The 16,397-nt window shown below is 37.6% G+C and overlaps 1 protein-coding gene across 2 annotated transcripts; it reads left to right on the top strand.

Annotated features, from left to right (window-relative positions):
* The first annotated feature begins 2,888 nt into the window (after window positions 1-2,888).
* Window positions 2,889-15,151, top strand: LOC18439879 (cellular apoptosis susceptibility protein, putative / importin-alpha re-exporter). 2 transcript variants are annotated; one of them, XM_088862944.1, is made up of 3 exons: window positions 2,889-3,131; window positions 3,277-6,198; window positions 14,799-15,151. In XM_088862944.1, the coding sequence occupies exon 2, from the start codon at window positions 3,298-3,300 to the stop codon at window positions 6,196-6,198; it is 2,901 nt and encodes a 966-aa protein (XP_088719070.1). In that variant the 5' UTR covers window positions 2,889-3,131; window positions 3,277-3,297; the 3' UTR covers window positions 14,799-15,151. The 2 variants fall into 2 exon arrangements, with proteins under 2 accessions (XP_088719070.1, XP_088719071.1); XM_088862945.1 differs by having other exon boundaries at window positions 3,277-6,202.
* The last annotated feature ends 1,246 nt before the right edge of the window (window positions 15,152-16,397 follow it).

Below are 16,397 nucleotides of genomic sequence, written 5' to 3'. Positions count from 1 at the left end.
CCCACTTCTGGAAATTGGGCTGTTGTCATTACCCTTTCTCAAAGTAAGATGTATTGTTAATCATGCTTCATACTCCGTGTGTATGTGTGTGCACATGCATGCATTCCCCGGAGAGAGATCAGTAGCCATTGATGTCGAGATCAATGTTTGAAAACTCAAATCAGCCGGGCAGATCAGTTATCTGGAAAATTGATCCAGATCAGTGGGTCGGCTGTCCAGATCTGTGGATTGGCCTGGTCAGGCCAATTTGAAATTTGAAATTTGAAATTTCTTTTGTAAGTCGTTATGAATGTTAATTTTTAGGTTTTCAAATGATATTGGGTTAATGCATTTGTGAATTTTTATTATTTTACAAAAATACGCTAATATTGACAGGTCATTTCCTGGATGAGTTTGTGTTGACTGATCACATCTATTTCACTGGTGAAATAGAGCATCAATTATAATAATGGAGTATATGAATACGCACATAAAGCGCAATGGGCGATGGCATTCATTACGGATGCTAAACCCCATATCATTGAGTTGGTTGATGTATAAGTTTTAGAGATTCAGAGTTGTTAGTATTCGATTGTATACCATTAGGCCATCGCTCCATGAATGCATGGAGAACTGATTTCCTTCCCACAAATCCCCAATGTTCTTAAAACGTGTTTACTAATGTTCTAATTTAATACATTTTAGTATAAAATGTACCAATTGCCATTTATTATTACTTTTTTATTGTTTAAAAAATTATATATTCTAATGTAATAAATATAAAGATGAGAACTCACGGCATTATTTTGTTTAAGAAATTACAATACCTTTTAATAATTGCAAGTATAAAGATAATTATTAAAATTTGAAGTTTTATACATTCTAGTTTAACAACTATAATAAGAATTGTAATTTACAAGATAATATTTTTTAAAAACATATGCATTCTATTGAAATAAGTGCTACAATTATAAAGTATGATTATTATTATTAAGGAAAACACTTACAATCGCTCATGAGTGAAGTCCAACAAGTATTTTGCTCATGGTTCATCACCATCTAAATTTCATTATATAATCATAAAATTTATACAATCAACTTCATTTAAAATTGGCTACAAGGTGGTCATTATTAATCTTTGACTATTTGATACGAAATTGAGTGGTTGCATTTATTCTGCTAATAAAGTTCAAATTTCCAAAGAAATTTTCCTTGTGATACATCCAAGCTATTAGATTTTACATCGGATGGTTGTAAATTAATTTAGACCTTTGGATGTGAAATTGGGTAACTGCATTTATTTCGTTGATAAAGCTCAAATATCCAAATAATTTTTTTGAACTTTTACATGGGATGGTTATAAGTAATTGTGACCTCTTTATACGAAATGTGAATGATCTCATTATATATAATACTTAATTCACTGGACCGTCTCAAAATAATGAGTGTTACATCCATCTCTCTCTCCCACTCTCTCACTAATAATGAGTGTTACATCCATCTCTCTCTCCCACTCTCTCACTCTATTCTGGATTCTAAACGTAAATAATATTCATGAGGAACCTGAAACAAAATTTTTTAATGAAAAAATATGTATATGTGTTTGTAATGAGAATAAGGTATTTATTTAGCTTGAGCAGCAACGCCCTAATTTATTGAGAGTTCCAAACCTAGTAAAACATTTAAGTGTCGGCTTTATGATTTAGACTCATCTATTCTTGTGTTTCCTCCCTCTAATCCATCTCAAAGATGGAATTTGGATGGGGATCCATTATCTAGATCATGATGGTTATGAATATAAAATATCTTTTACGATCTTTTTGACACAATATATTTAATATTTTGGCTAGGTCCCTTGCATCCATTTTAAAGATGGGACTTTTCATGGTATATGTAAATCATACCACAAGGAAACAACTAGGGATGTAACTAAATAAAGGGTGCAGTTTGTATGGAGCCGAGGCTCTAAAAAATCAAATTTGAGCCCACCTCTAAAAAATGTTGAGAAATATGGTTTCAATGTAGGAAAGTTTTGTGATTGTCTTAAATTATATTTTTATCTTTAGTTATAAAATTTAAAGCTTCAAAAATAGTGTAGATCGATCAGATCTACGAAAAATTGAAAATCTAAAAAATTAACGATCGAAAAATTACGTCACAAGATCCACTATTTTCAAAACTTGAAATTCATTTTTTTCTCATGTCCATGCATCTTGATGTCGAGATGATCAATTTGATGATATTCGGGCATCAAAATAACCTCTTGTAGTGAATGTTTTGAAGTAGGCTCTACTTTGATTGTTTAGAGCCTAGGCTCTATATAAACTTTTCCCCTAAATAAAATGGTTCTCCAAAGTAACCATTTTTTGATAGATGAAAATCTATCGAAGCGCCGTAGAGACGAAGTATTTAACTTTTGGGATGTACATAAAAAAATTATTTACCCTTAATATACGTTGGTCACAATTAATCTTGATCATTGGATATGAAATTGGATTGCTGTATTTATTCCATTGACCAAGCTCACACTTCAAAAAACATTCTTGAACTTATGGCACACCCAAGCTTTCAAATTTCATATTTGAAGATTATAAGAGCTTCATATATCAAGTTAAATGGTATCATTGCATAAAATTCTTTCACTTTTTACACTTCAAGGCCATGAGTCTTTTCATATGTATATAAAATAAAATCAAAATACACAGGTAAAGTATTAAAATTTTTATCTCTTACAGACCGTTTGATAAATGATTATGTTATGCTTATATTATAAAATAATTTATCATTGTATTAAATAATTTTAAACATTTATGTACTACGTGTTATACGTCACTTTCTTTTTTAATAAAAGTATTTTTGATGATTAAGAGGGGGTTTTTAGTCGTTTGTTATGCTCGCTTTTGAAATCCGGGGGTCCGTTGTCATTTTGAAGACAATCGAAACTGAAAAAGCAATTAGGGTTTTTCAATGAAAAAATAAAGACTCCCGCTCGTCTTTCACTGCTGTAAAGCCATTTCAAGGCCTTCGCCTCTACTCTCTCTCTCCAGGTACCGGCGTTGCCCTTCTCTCTCTCTCTCTCTAGCGCCTTACGAAGAAGCAGGAGTATCATCTCCGTTTCAGAAAATCACGTTGTTTTTGCGATTGAAGACCAGGTTCTCCTTCTACCTTGTGAGATTTTTACTTTTAGATATTTTACACGATTTCACACCATTTGCAGTCAATAAACCCTAGAAACTCCATCAGAGGTTTTACAAAATCACATACATTCATCACGGAAGTTAGTATTTTTGCATATAGGTGCTGTATCGTTCTTCTTCTATGGATTACACACCGGAAACCTTAGAAACCCTATCCCAATGCTTTATCCAGACCCTGTCTCCACAACGTCAACCTCGACGCCAGGCTGAATCTTTTCTCCAACAAGCTTCAGAGCAGCCTGGGTATGGTATTGCAGTTCTTAGACTCATTGCTGAGCCTACTGTTCCACCTGAAGTCAAACACGCTGCTTCTGTGAACTTCAAGAATCATGTTCGCCTCCGATGGGCTTCTCGTGAACCTGAAACACTAGCTTCTCCTATCACTGAACTGGAGAGAAACCAGATCAAAACTCTGATTGTCTCTCTCATGCTCAATTCACCACCCTTGATCCAGAGCCAGTTATCTGAAGCCCTAGCCATTATCAGTGAGCATGATTTCCCCAAATCATGGCAAACCCTACTCCCTGAGCTTGTCTCTACTCTACGCCAGGCTACTGATTATTCTGTTATCAATGGAATTCTCCGAACGTCGAATTCGATTTTTAAGAAGTTTAGGTTTCAGTACAAAACCAACGATTTGCTCCTGGATTTAAAGTATTGCTTGGATGGTTTTGCTGCTCCCCTTCTGGAGATTTTCCTTAAGACTGGGCAGCTCATAGCAGGAAACCCTAATTCTGCCGATGTCCTTTGCCCCTTGTTCGAGTGCCAAAGACTGTGTTGTCGTATTTTCTACTCGTTAAATTTCCAGGAACTGCCTGAATTCTTTGAAGATCACATGGTGGAGTGGATGGGGGACTTCAGGAATTATTTGACAACTTCTTATCCAGCTCTTGAAGAAACTGAGAAGAACAAAGAAGGGCTTGTTGATGCTTTAAGGGCTGCAATTTGTGAGAATATAAGCCTTTACATGGAAAAGAATGAAGAGGAGTTTCAGGGTTATTTGAAGGATTTTGCTTCCGCTGTTTGGAGCTTGCTAATGACTGTTTCGCCCTCATCCTCGAGGGATAGGCTTGCTGTAACTGCTATTAAGTTCTTAACCACAGTTACCAAGAGCGTGCACCATGTTCTTTTCTCAAGCACTGAAACTTTGCAGCAAATTTGTCAGAGTATTGTGATCCCTAACGTTCGAATAAGAGACGACGATGAGGAGCTTTTTGAGATGAATTACGTTGAGTACATTAGGAGAGATATTGAGGGGAGTGATTTTGATACGAGGAGGAGGATTGCTTGTGAGTTAGTTAAAGGGCTTGGAACAAATTACAGAGAGCAAGTTATGTCCATGATGTCAATTATTATACAGAACTTGATGGCAAATTATGCTGTTAATCCAAAGCAGAATTGGAAAGACAAGGATTGTGCTATATATTTGGTGACTTCCCTTTCGGTTAAGCAGGGTCTGGGGAAATGGGTAAGCAGTGATTTGGTCGATGTTCCTAGTTTCTTCAGTTCTTTTATTGTTCCTGAGCTGCAGAGCCAAGATTTGAATGATCAGCCCATTTTGAAGGCTGATGCTTTAAAGTTCTTTACCACATTTATTCCTCAGATAACAAAGCCAGTTGCGCTAACTCTGATGCCCAACTTGATCCAATTACTTGGATCAGAGTCAAATGTTGTGCATTCTTATGCAGCTATTTGCATTGAGAAGCTTTTGCTTGTTAAGGATGAAGGTCACGCTCGATATTTATCCGTGGATATTAACCCTTTTGTGCCTATGCTGATGACCAACCTGTTTAATGCTCTCAAGCTTCTTGATTCACAAGAGAATTCTTATGTGATGAAGTGTGTGATGAGGGTTTTTGGTGTGGCTGATATTACCCAGGAGATTGCTGCTGCTTGTATAAATGGATTGGCATCGGTTCTCTCTGAGGTTTGTAAGAACCCAAAGAACCCAACCTTCAACCATTACTTGTTTGAATCGGTTGCGGCCTTGGTCCGGAAAGGTTGTGAAAGGGACCCAAATATGATCCCAGTCTTTGAAGCTGGACTCTTCCCAATCTTGCAGGCTATAATGGTGGAAGATGTCATGGAATTCTTACCTTATGTGTTTCAGATTTTGGCTCAGCTTATAGAATTGAATAGGCCCCCGCTTTCTGGTAATTATATGCCAATTTTTGAGATAATTCTCTCTCCCGAGTCTTGGAGAAGGTCGGGCAATGTTCCTGCACTTGTGAGGTTGTTGCAAGCATATTTGCAGAAGGCCCCGCAAGAGCTTAACCGAGAGGGAAGGCTTACACAGGTGCTTGGGATTTTCGAAAGGTTGGTCTCAGCATCGAGCACAGATGAGCTTGGTTTCTACGTTCTCAACACTGTGGTCGAAAATCTCAGTTATGAAGTTATATCTCCTTACTTGGTTCCCATTTGGACTGCACTGTTTACAAGGCTGCAGAAACATAAGACTGTGAAGTTCCTGAAATCGCTGGTTATCTTCATGTCTCTGTTCTTGGTGAAGCATGGGCATGAGGCACTGGTGAGTTCGATAAATTTGGTGCAACCCAACCTCTTTGGGGTAATTCTAGAGCAGTTTGGGATACCCAATTTGAAATTGATCACTGGAACACTTGAAATGAAGTTGACATCGGTTGCATCGACAAGGCTTCTTTGTGAGTCCCCAGTCCTGTTGCATGACTCGGCTGCCGAGACATGGGGGAAGATGCTTGATAGCATTGTGACGCTTCTTGCTCGGCCCGAGCAAGATAGGGTGACCGACGATGTCGAAGTGCCCAATATTGAAGAGACGGTGGGTTATACATCGACATTTGCTCAATTGTACAATGCTGGGAAGAAAGAGGAGGACCCTGTGAAAGATATAAAGGACGTGAAAGAATATTTAGTGACTTCACTTGCAAGGCTTTCATCTCTTTACCCTGGGAAATATCCTGCAATTATACAGAGGTCTTTGGATCAATCAAATCAGGTTGCACTAAAAGAGTTATGTGATACATACAAATGCGCCATAGTCTGAGTAAGTGAGTCCCTCTTTTTTTTTCTTTTTTGTTTTTTTTGCCTTTTTGTTAATGCTCCCTTTGATCGTCATTATCTTTGCCTGAATTGATGCATTGGTCTCATATGTATCTTATAGAGTTGTATTTTATTTGTAGCATGATTCTCTCCTATACCCATTTGCTTCTGATCATGATACTTGGTTATTGATAACACTCCTGCAATTAAAGAAAAGATATTTTAGGAACCCATTTGGACATTTTTTACCAAATTATGGGATTTATTCATTGGAATAGGTGAAACCAGAAATAGAAACTGAGAGAAGAAAGAGTTGTACTTCGCTTTTTAATATATGTATCTTATAGATTTTCTGAAATATAGTTACAGAATAGACAAATAGTCACTTCGTTAATCTCTCTTCTCCATAGATAAGCTTGGTTCCTTATAGGTCTTCACCAATTGGTCCGTTAGCTACTAGTAATCTGTCCAATGCGTGCTGTTGAATGGTGATTGTTGGATGATTAAGATACAGTGTTTTAAAATGCGGGATGCGGCCGAAAGCGGTCGGGGTCCTGATGTGGCTCGATGGGGTCTGGATGTGGGTGCATCGCGGCGATGCAGTCAATAAATGTAAAAAAAATCTAAAAAAACTAAAAACATAGGTTAATGCATAGAAAAAAATGGAGGTGATATATGTGATAGTAGGTATTTAGTTTATTCATTAACTCCAAAAGTATTATTTATTAGAGATTCTGTATCCATTATCCCTTGATAGAACTAGAAACTGGCTTCATAAAACATTCAACAATCAACAACCATAAGCATAAATCTGCAACCACAAACTTTAAAGTTACAAACTACTACAAACTAAAAGTTCATGAAGATTAAAGAGTTTTAAAATCAAGCTCAAGAAGTTGCAATACAATCATTTCCGCCTAATTTTGTCTTTTGATTCAATCGACCCAATAAAAGCCACAGATGTGGCTGAAAAATGTTGTTTGGGGGGTTTAATACACCCCCAATCCTTTTCCCCCATTTTCCAAGGTGAAAATGACCTTATTACCCCTATCCAATGGGTATAGTTTAGAAAAAACATGGCGGAAGATTATGCGGCCTCATGCGGTGAGATGCGGGAAGCGGCTCTGATGCGGCGCATATGTGGGTGCATCCCTCCAAACGTCATATGCAGGAATTTTCGATGCACTGCCCAACACATAGCACCTGATGCGACCGCATATAAGGTGATGTGGCCGCATTTTAAAACACTGTTAAGATATTCCAAGGCTTGAAAGGCTGCTTACTAATGAACACGTGTTGTGTTTTTTTTTGGTAAAATTATAGCTGTCCCCTTGGACCATACTTTCTAGGCATGCTTGCCCCCAATGCTTTTTAAGCGACATTACTAACCCCAATACTATTTTTTTCATCTCCCCTCCCCGCTTCAAAATAAAATAAAAAAAAAGAGGAAGAAAAAATTAAGAAAGTAGTCTTTTTAGAATGAAAGAATCCCTTGGGCATTTAAAACAGTTCTCTCTATCATTAACATCATCACCATCCAAGCCTTATCTTAATTATTTGGGGCTGGATACATGAATACTGTTCCTCCATTTTTCTCTATCAAGGGCCATACCCTTAGCAAGACCAAAAGTCGCCATATCATTTTTTACTGCTTTTATCCATGTCCCTTTTGGCCTTTCCCTCGCTTTTTTAGAGCCTTTCACTTGAAATTTAAAATTTTAGATTGAGAAATTATCCCAAATTTTAAATTTTTAGAGAGAAACTATCTCAAATTTCAAGTTCTAGAGAGAGAAACTATCTCAAAATTTTTAAAGGGAGAAACTATCTGAAATTCAAGTTATCTTAAATTTTAAGTTTTTAGAGAGACGCTCTAAGAATTTGAAAGCCCTGAGAATGAAGGGATGAGAAAGTGATGCGAAAGGAGCCCAGAAATTAAATCTAGCCTTCTTGTGATTTTAAAAGAATAACAAATCAGAACATAAGGTGGCTATAAATCAAGCCATGGGAAGTGAAGCTATTTTTTTTTCATTTATAAAAACTCTCTTAAAAATTATCCAATGCTAATAACATAAGCCCCCCCCCCCCAAAAAAAAAAGAAAGAAAAGAAATAGCTCTATTTTTCTCTACGTCTCTCTCTCTCTCTCTCTCTCTCTCTCCCCACATTAATCTCTCTCACTCCCCCCACATTAATGGAATGTCTCTCTCTAACTCACATCATTGATAATTTCGTCCAAATTTCATAATTCCCATGAATGTAAGAGTTACCCTTCTAACTTACGCCCTCATCTATTTTCTCTCTCATACAACTCCAAAGCTAGTCTAACAAATAAAATCCCAACCAACTAAAGAGCCATGTTTATGGTAAAAATAATTAGACCCAACACAATTAATAAAGCTCCTTTTGACCCTGCCATGTGTAATTCCTAAAAGTTAGCCCCCCACATCCCTGGAAATTAAATTTCAAAAAGAAACAAAAATATTTTAACCACCTTAATTCTTGAATATCTCAGATGCAATTTGCAGTATCCCCCCAGGTTGTACAAAAAACTTGTCTAGAGTTTTTGCTGTTGCATCTTCACCCTCCTTAGCTGATGGTGAAGCCCTACATCTCCATGCAATTGTTCTTTGCAAGGAATGGGGCTGAACATCCAGGATGCACCTCTGATGGTCACCCATTCGGCATGTATGGTGCAAAACAAATTGCTAATTGAGGGATCAAAATCGACCCTCCTTGTAGAAGAAGAAGCGTTGTTTCCCACCAACGAAGCTTGATTAATATTGAAGAAGCTATCTCCCATGTGTCTTGAAAGATTTGCCTCAGAAATAAACAAGTAGTTACTGACTCCATGACTTTAGCATATAATGTGTCGGTCACTGCTCCCCAATAGGTCCCATCTATGCGATGGAAGTATTTGAATATGACAGTTTCCATAGTTTAAAAAAGCGCTAGGCAGGTCCTAGGCGGCTTGGGGGGTCCAGGCCGCCAAGCGCCTAGGCGGGCACCCAAAGCTTGGGTGGCCCAGTTGAATCCAAAAAAGATTCTACAGTTATATATTTTATAAAATATAAGAATTAGGTATTTAGGGCATATTAGAATTCAAAGTATACTACACATTAGCACACACTCCATAAGTATAACCATAAGTCGGTCCATATCCAATTAAAACTTAAAATTTACCAACCAAATTACCAAACCAAAGTTACAAAATACCAAACCAGTGGAACTACAAATCCAATATCCACAAGACCACAATACACAACCAAGAGGAAGAAAACAAAAATGAAAGTAATACTTGAAGGCTCACCACTCCTATTAGATCGTGAAGAAGAAACAACTTACACAAGCAATAAAAAAAATCACTTTCTTTGATTGCTCAATCTCCAAACTTCCACCTTATAGATGCTTCTAAGGAATCAAAATCTTCTAAAAAAACCCCCAATAGATTTATAAAATATAAAAAATTAAATCTAATATCAATGGGTGATGTTTTGATCAATTTCTCATAACTTTGAGAAACCTTTCGATCCTAAATAAATCACCAAAAACTAGTGTTTTGTGGGTTTTCTCTCTCTAAAATAGGCTCTAATGAGTTTTAGGTTTCAAATGAACCTAAACCCCCAATTTTTGGCCCCATAGTATAAAACAAATGGACAAAAATAGCCCCCACCGAAAGCTTTTTCCACCTTTAGGCGGGGTGCTGGACCTGGGCGGCCGCCTAGGAACCTCCGCTTTTTTTGGGTGCCTAGGCCTCGGCAATGTGTCCAGGTCCCCTAGATCTGCCTAGGTGGCCACTCAGGCGCTGGGTGGTCTGCTTTTTGAGACACTGACAGTTTCAATGGATGCCATGATTGCTTATGCACTAATGCAAATATTGACGAGCTTATTGAATGACATGCATGGCTGAAAAGCCTTGAATTTGGGGGCAATGCCATCATTACTTTTATACCTAGGCTCAAGAACTCAGTGGATGCTTTGAAATCATTATGGAGGCTTATTGAATTGCTTACTGTGGATGTGAGTAAGAAAGGAAGTGGTTCAGACATCACACAAAACATTAGCAACTTCCAATGGTAAATTCCAATGAAAAAGACCCTAGCTGTATAAGCCATTTCACAAGTACCAGCATCTTTGGCTCTCACATAACTATAAGCTGCAATGAGCTTAGTAAAAGGCACAACAAGATTCAAACATGGAACAAGAAGCTCGTACAGTCTCATGCTTGAAGGTATAAGCTCTTGGACGAAACTTAAGGCAACTCCTTTTCTGCCATCAAAGGCATAAGCCAATAGTGAGAAGTCAAGCTACTGTGGTCGAAGGTCAAGCCATTGTTGTGAGACCCCTTCTATTAGATTAATCCAATTGTTGCCACTTTTGTTGAGTGAAATTTCCAAAGAAGACCATGTATGCCCCAATAAAATATATGTGTTTGAACCCAACTTAATATTCAGCCCATAAACATGAGCACCCAACACTGAATTTCTTGAGTTCAAGCATGCGCACATGCTGATAACATTAGGAAAAGCAAAACTACTTGATCTAAAACCATGACATATCATAAGATGAAAGATCGTTACATGACTTCCAAACATACCTCCTTTGAGAATTCCACTCAAAACATCCTCACAAAAATATTTTCCACTATAATTCATGAAATCAAGCATCAAGTTTGTAGCAAGGAGCTTACCAACTTTGCCATGGGGTGATAAAGTACATTGCCAATGCAAGGGCCACTAAGGAATCCACATTTCAAAACTTTAGTATGGAGTTGCATAATGGCTCTTATACTGTCCATAGTGATACTCTCCATGTATCTGTTGCGACAATCAAATATGTAAACACCAATAAGAGTAGAATATGAAAAACGAAAACCATGGGCCTCTATCTCCTTCAAACATTGTAACCCAATGCGAGAAAATTTGGCCATGAATTTTGAAATGAATTAGGACTTATGAATTTTGAAATGAACTAAGTTAAGTCAACCCATAGTTTCCTTCGGCACGCAATACATGACTTGAGATCGGAATCTTCCATTCATAACAAAGCAATGAGTTAGCCTTTCTTTCACCATTGAGGACATCACTATCAACTTCAAGGTGGACATTAGGTATGTCGAAGATATTGTCAATAGACCAAGCTGAAAGCACCGTTAGTTCCTTGGTGTGCATCTCCCATGGCCTTCCTGACGTAGAAAAGATATTGAGAGAAACAATATCCTTACTAGCACTGTCTTCAACATCACTTTCATTATAGCTTGTTGCATAGAGAGTAGAGCCATACCCTACTCTTTGGAAGGCTTGGGCGGAATCTCCTTACTCAATGACAGCAAAGATGGTTCATGTCTAACCATCAACACTGTTCTTTGATTAGAAACGACCATCTCTATTTTCTCATCCAATCCCATTACAGTTATGGGCTGCTCGTCCTTGCTCATTAGGAGTGAGTCACTTACAAATTCAACATTATCTTCAACAAAAATAATGTTAAAAGTTAACATTTCCTTCTGATTGATACAATGCTGAGTTTCTTCATGATTAGATTTAGAATTCTCCATCCTTCTTCAATAACAATGTTCGGCATATCCCTAATTGTCTTTTATTTTTCAGCAGGTTGATCTATAAATACAACTTTTTTTTCATTAGATTTAGGACATTTCGTGTCTTTCAACGCATCAACCTCTCTTGTGACAAATTTAGGATTCTCTTTGATCAAGATATCACATATCTCTCTGTTTAATTATGTGATACCCAGGTTGCAGTTTTGTTGTAGGGATGGCAACTCCTCGAGTTGAAGATATCAGTCTCCTAGCCTGGGATGATCCTATTCCAGGGGTGGATTTGAATGTGGAAAAATTATTTCTCTGCTTGTCTCTACATTGATTTCAACCTACTCCCTTATGCCAATCACATCAACTTTAGGGTTGTCAGTTACCTAATATTTCTCTGCATTCATGCTCTTGTTGATGACGCCGCGCATCGAATCTGTAAATGCCATTAAACGTAACATCATGCCATTCCCACTCAGACTTGCGCTATGATTAATGCCGATCTCTGCAAGAACTCACACAATATGGATCTAACACCGTAGATCTCATCTTGTTCAATGTGTGCTGTTGCAATTTTTTTTGTGACACATTTTCAACCATCTCCGTTACGTTGTCGATTTTCTAGTATATTTGGTGTTACTTGGCATTCCTATAGTTGCGACCTCCACGACCAGCCATCATAGTCGCTAGCCATTTTCGAACCATGCTTCGATACCAATTGACGTGAAAGGAGTCCGGAAATTAAATCTAGCCTTCTTTCGATCTTAAAACGATCAAAATTCAACAATTATAGAGAAAATAAGGTGGCTGTAAAGCAAGCCATGGGAAGAAGTTCTCTTTTCTTAATTTAAAAAAAAAAAGCAGCTCTCTTTTCTTAATTTATAAAAACTCTTTACAAAAATATCCAACTCTAATAAAATAAGCCTCCCCCTCTTAAATACAAATATAACCGTAAAAAAATAAAATAAAATAACTCTCTTTTCCACATATATATCTCTCTCTCACTTCCCCCACATTAATCTCTCTCTCACTTCCCCCACATTAATGTAATGCCTCTCTTTAACTCAGGTCACCCATAATTTCTTCCAAATCTCATGACTCCCATGAATGTAGGAGTTACCCTTTTAACTCACGCCCTCATCAATTTTCTCTTTCATTCAACTCCAAAGCTAATCTAACAAATAAAATCCTAATGACTTAAAGAGCCATGTTTATCCTAAAAATAATTAGAAACTTTCTAACTACCCAGCACAATTGATAAATCACCTTTTGACCTCTTCATGTGAAAGTTAACCCCAATAAAAGGTAAATAAGAACTATCCACATCCCTGCAAATTAAATTTAAAAAATAAATAAAAATATTTTAACCACTTTAAATCTTGAATATCTCGGATGCAATTTGCATAAGTAAGAATGTGGGTTCAAACATGGGGGCATTTTCGTCTTGAAAAACTACTTTCTTACTTTGAGGGGTGGATGTAAAAACAAATAATATTGGGGTTGGTAGTGAGGTTTAGAAAGCATTGGGGATGCGCATGCCTAAAAAGTATGGTCCAGTGGGTATTCATAAGTTTCCCTATTTTTTTCCCAATTTCATATATTCTCATATTCATAAGTTTCCCTATTTTTCCCCTTTTTGTATTCTCATGTAACTATACTTGTTGCATGAGAAGCACAAATAATTTGCGCTATTTTTTTCTGCATGGGTGCAATTCACTTCTTGCTCTTTGGACTTTGTGAATTCAATTTTAAATTGATGAACATGGGTTGAATCATAGCCACGGGGTTTAGAGTTTAGGAAAAGCTCCTTTTAACTTGGTCATGTATTTCAAGTAAATATTGACGATGATTTTTATGTTCTTTGCAATATATAGTTAATTATATTTGCATAGCTGAACAAGAATAAAGTGCTCTGAAATACCTAAAAGAGATTGTTTTCAATAGTTTGAGTTGATAATCCAAGAGAATGGAGAGATTGAGGAAGATGTCACGCATAAAATTAGAGTTAATTATTTTTGCATAGTTGATCAAGAATAAAGTACCCTGAAATACCTAAAGAGATTATTTTCAATATTTTGAGTTGTTAATCCAGGAGAATGGAGAGAATGAGAAAGATGTCACGCATAAAATTAGTGCTGGGTGGGCGAAATTATATTTGCATAGTTGATCAAGAATAAAGTGCTTTGAAATACCTAAAAGATATTATTTTCAATATTTTGAGTTGATAATCCAATAGAATGGAGAGATTGAGGAAGATGCCACGCATGAAATTAGAGCTGCGTGGGCGAAGTGGAGATGTGCATCGAGAGTTTTATGTGATCGCCGCATACCAATGAAACTGAAGGGGAAGTTTTATAAGATGATTATAAGATCAGTCATGCTTTATGGAACTGAATGTTGGGCGGTCAAGAAGCAACATATCCATAGGTTGTGTAGCTGAGATGAGGATGTTGCGATGGATGAGTAGCCAGACATGAAAGGATAGAATCTAGAATGAATATATACAAGGGAACTTAAGGGTGACTCCAATAGGCGATAAGATGAAGGAAAATAGGCTTAGGTGGGCTAGTTATATGCAGTGTAGGCTTTATACAACACCAGTTAGAAGATACGATTTGGTTCAAGTGGAAGGCTCAAAGGGAAGGGGAAGGCTCAAAATGACATGGATGGAAGTAGTGAGAAGAGATATGGTGACTTATGGTTTGATTGAAGGCACTGATAGAGTAAAATGGCGGAACAAGATTTGTTTAGCCGATCCCAAATAGTTGGGATAAGGCTCCGGTAATGATTATGATGATAAAAAATAAAGTACCCTGATGACTTAGTAAACATTACACACTGGGTGGGTTTAGTTCACCTCATGAATCAGCTTATTTGTTACTAAAATAATTCCCTTACAGTTTTACTTCTTCACGATTGATGATATTATGTGATTGATTATTCCCTGCATTAGCACTTGTTATCAGAAATTTGAATTGTTATGTTATATAGAAGGCACACGGCACATTAGTTTCTTGTGCTACCTGCATATTCTAAATTACATCTCTGGATTCAATTGCAGTTTAAAGCTGGACATTGCACAAGACAACACTCCAGTTGCTGTTGGGTTTTTTGGATTTGCATTCTCTCGCTTGATTTTGTGGTCCTATCAAGTTCTGTAGAGGGAAGGTATGCTTTTGCACCAATGGAGGGCCCTTGCCAGTTGTTATAGTAGCATGCGTATACATGTGCTTGCTATGTTGCAAGCTGAGGTGGTTGGGTGCAATGCATGTTTACTGTTAGAGGGCTATTGTAGAGTTGGGTTCACAGAAGAACTCGAAAATCGGCCGTGATCGTGTGAAATTGGTATACCTTCAGGATACCTTGTCTGCATTTTGGTTCCAAAGTAGTCAATCTTAAGGCATGATTTTGTTATGGGCTTTTCATAATTTTTGTGTTTTCCTCTGTGATTCGTCGATTGTAAGGCCATTTTGTGAGTTATTGTAGTCCCATCCTCTCTCTCGTCCATACGCACACCAGACACAAACTTGGTCACAGAGAGAGACAGAGAGGGGGGGGGGGGGAGAGAGAGAGAGAGAGAGAGAGGGGGGGGGGGGGGAGAGAGAGAGAGAGAGAGAGGGGGGGGGGGGGAGAGAGAGAGAGAGAGGGGGGGGGGGGGAGAGGGAGAGAGAGAGAGAGAGAGAGACAAAGTTCATATGCGAAAATATAGCCTCCATCAAAGTATCATGAGAACCTTCTAAAGCTTTTGAGGTTCAGGAAATATAGCTTGCATCAGAGTATCATACGAATAAGAATCTGTACCTACTACAGCTTTTGAGGTTGAACTCAAGTTTGAACAGATCTGGGCCCAGGCTGGACTTGGGCTTGAGCAGGCCCTATGGGGACTAGGGCCAAGCTAGGGGCCTGGTGTGGTCCACTATTAAAATTATTTGGCTTCAACTCTCCCCTCAAGGAGCCTTAAGGAAATCCTAGATAGCTTCTCTCTCGCTACTATTAACTTCCAAGTTGGCTTTTCACCTTGTAAGCAATCCATGAACTAACAATGCGGCATGGGTTGGATTGGGTTGTTTGCTCCTTGAGGGGTTTTGTTTCCTCATGGGTTGGGGTTTAAGTTTGTTATTCTCATTAACGATCTAGAAAGGTGGTGGCTTCTCTCATTTATTTTGCCTGGTGTTCCTTTTACTGCCACATTCTCATCTTTGGTTATCTAGCACTTTTTGAGAGGAAATGATCTGGGAGACTGCCCTTTTTGCATGATGGGCTCTCTCTCTCTACCTTCTCCTCGACGATGTATTGAGATGATCCTCTACCTACTGCCCATAAAGGTTCTCTTCACTTCAACAAAAGTATCTCGAATAAGTATCTCTCTTCTTGGAACTTTGCTCGAATCCTTGTGAAAAAATTTGGAGGTGCACCTTAATTGGATTGTTTAATGTTGCAATCTTATAGAAACCACACCCAAAATGTAATGTTTATGATTAAATGTAAAGAAACTACACCCAAAATGTAATATTTATGATTAAATGTAAGTTATGTTTTATGTTGTTATTAAATTAGAAATAGCTTGAATGTGTCACAAAATTTGAGAAAATTTCTTTTGAACTTTGAGTTTGGTCAATGAAATAAAGGAAGTCATCCAATTTCACATCCAATGGTCAAG

Source organism: Amborella trichopoda, chromosome 3, assembly GCF_054954075.1.
Source record: "Amborella trichopoda isolate Santa Cruz 75 chromosome 3, AtrichopodaSantaCruz75HAP2 v2.0, whole genome shotgun sequence".
NCBI classification, from domain to species: Eukaryota; Viridiplantae; Streptophyta; class Magnoliopsida; order Amborellales; family Amborellaceae; genus Amborella; species Amborella trichopoda.
This window is presented reverse-complemented; position numbering and strand designations above follow the sequence as displayed.

Bases quoted from the DNA above. Each gene is read 5' to 3' on its own strand.
- LOC18439879 (XM_088862944.1), top strand. From the start codon at position 3,298: ATGGATTACACACCGGAAACCTTAGAAACCCTATCCCAATGCTTTATC.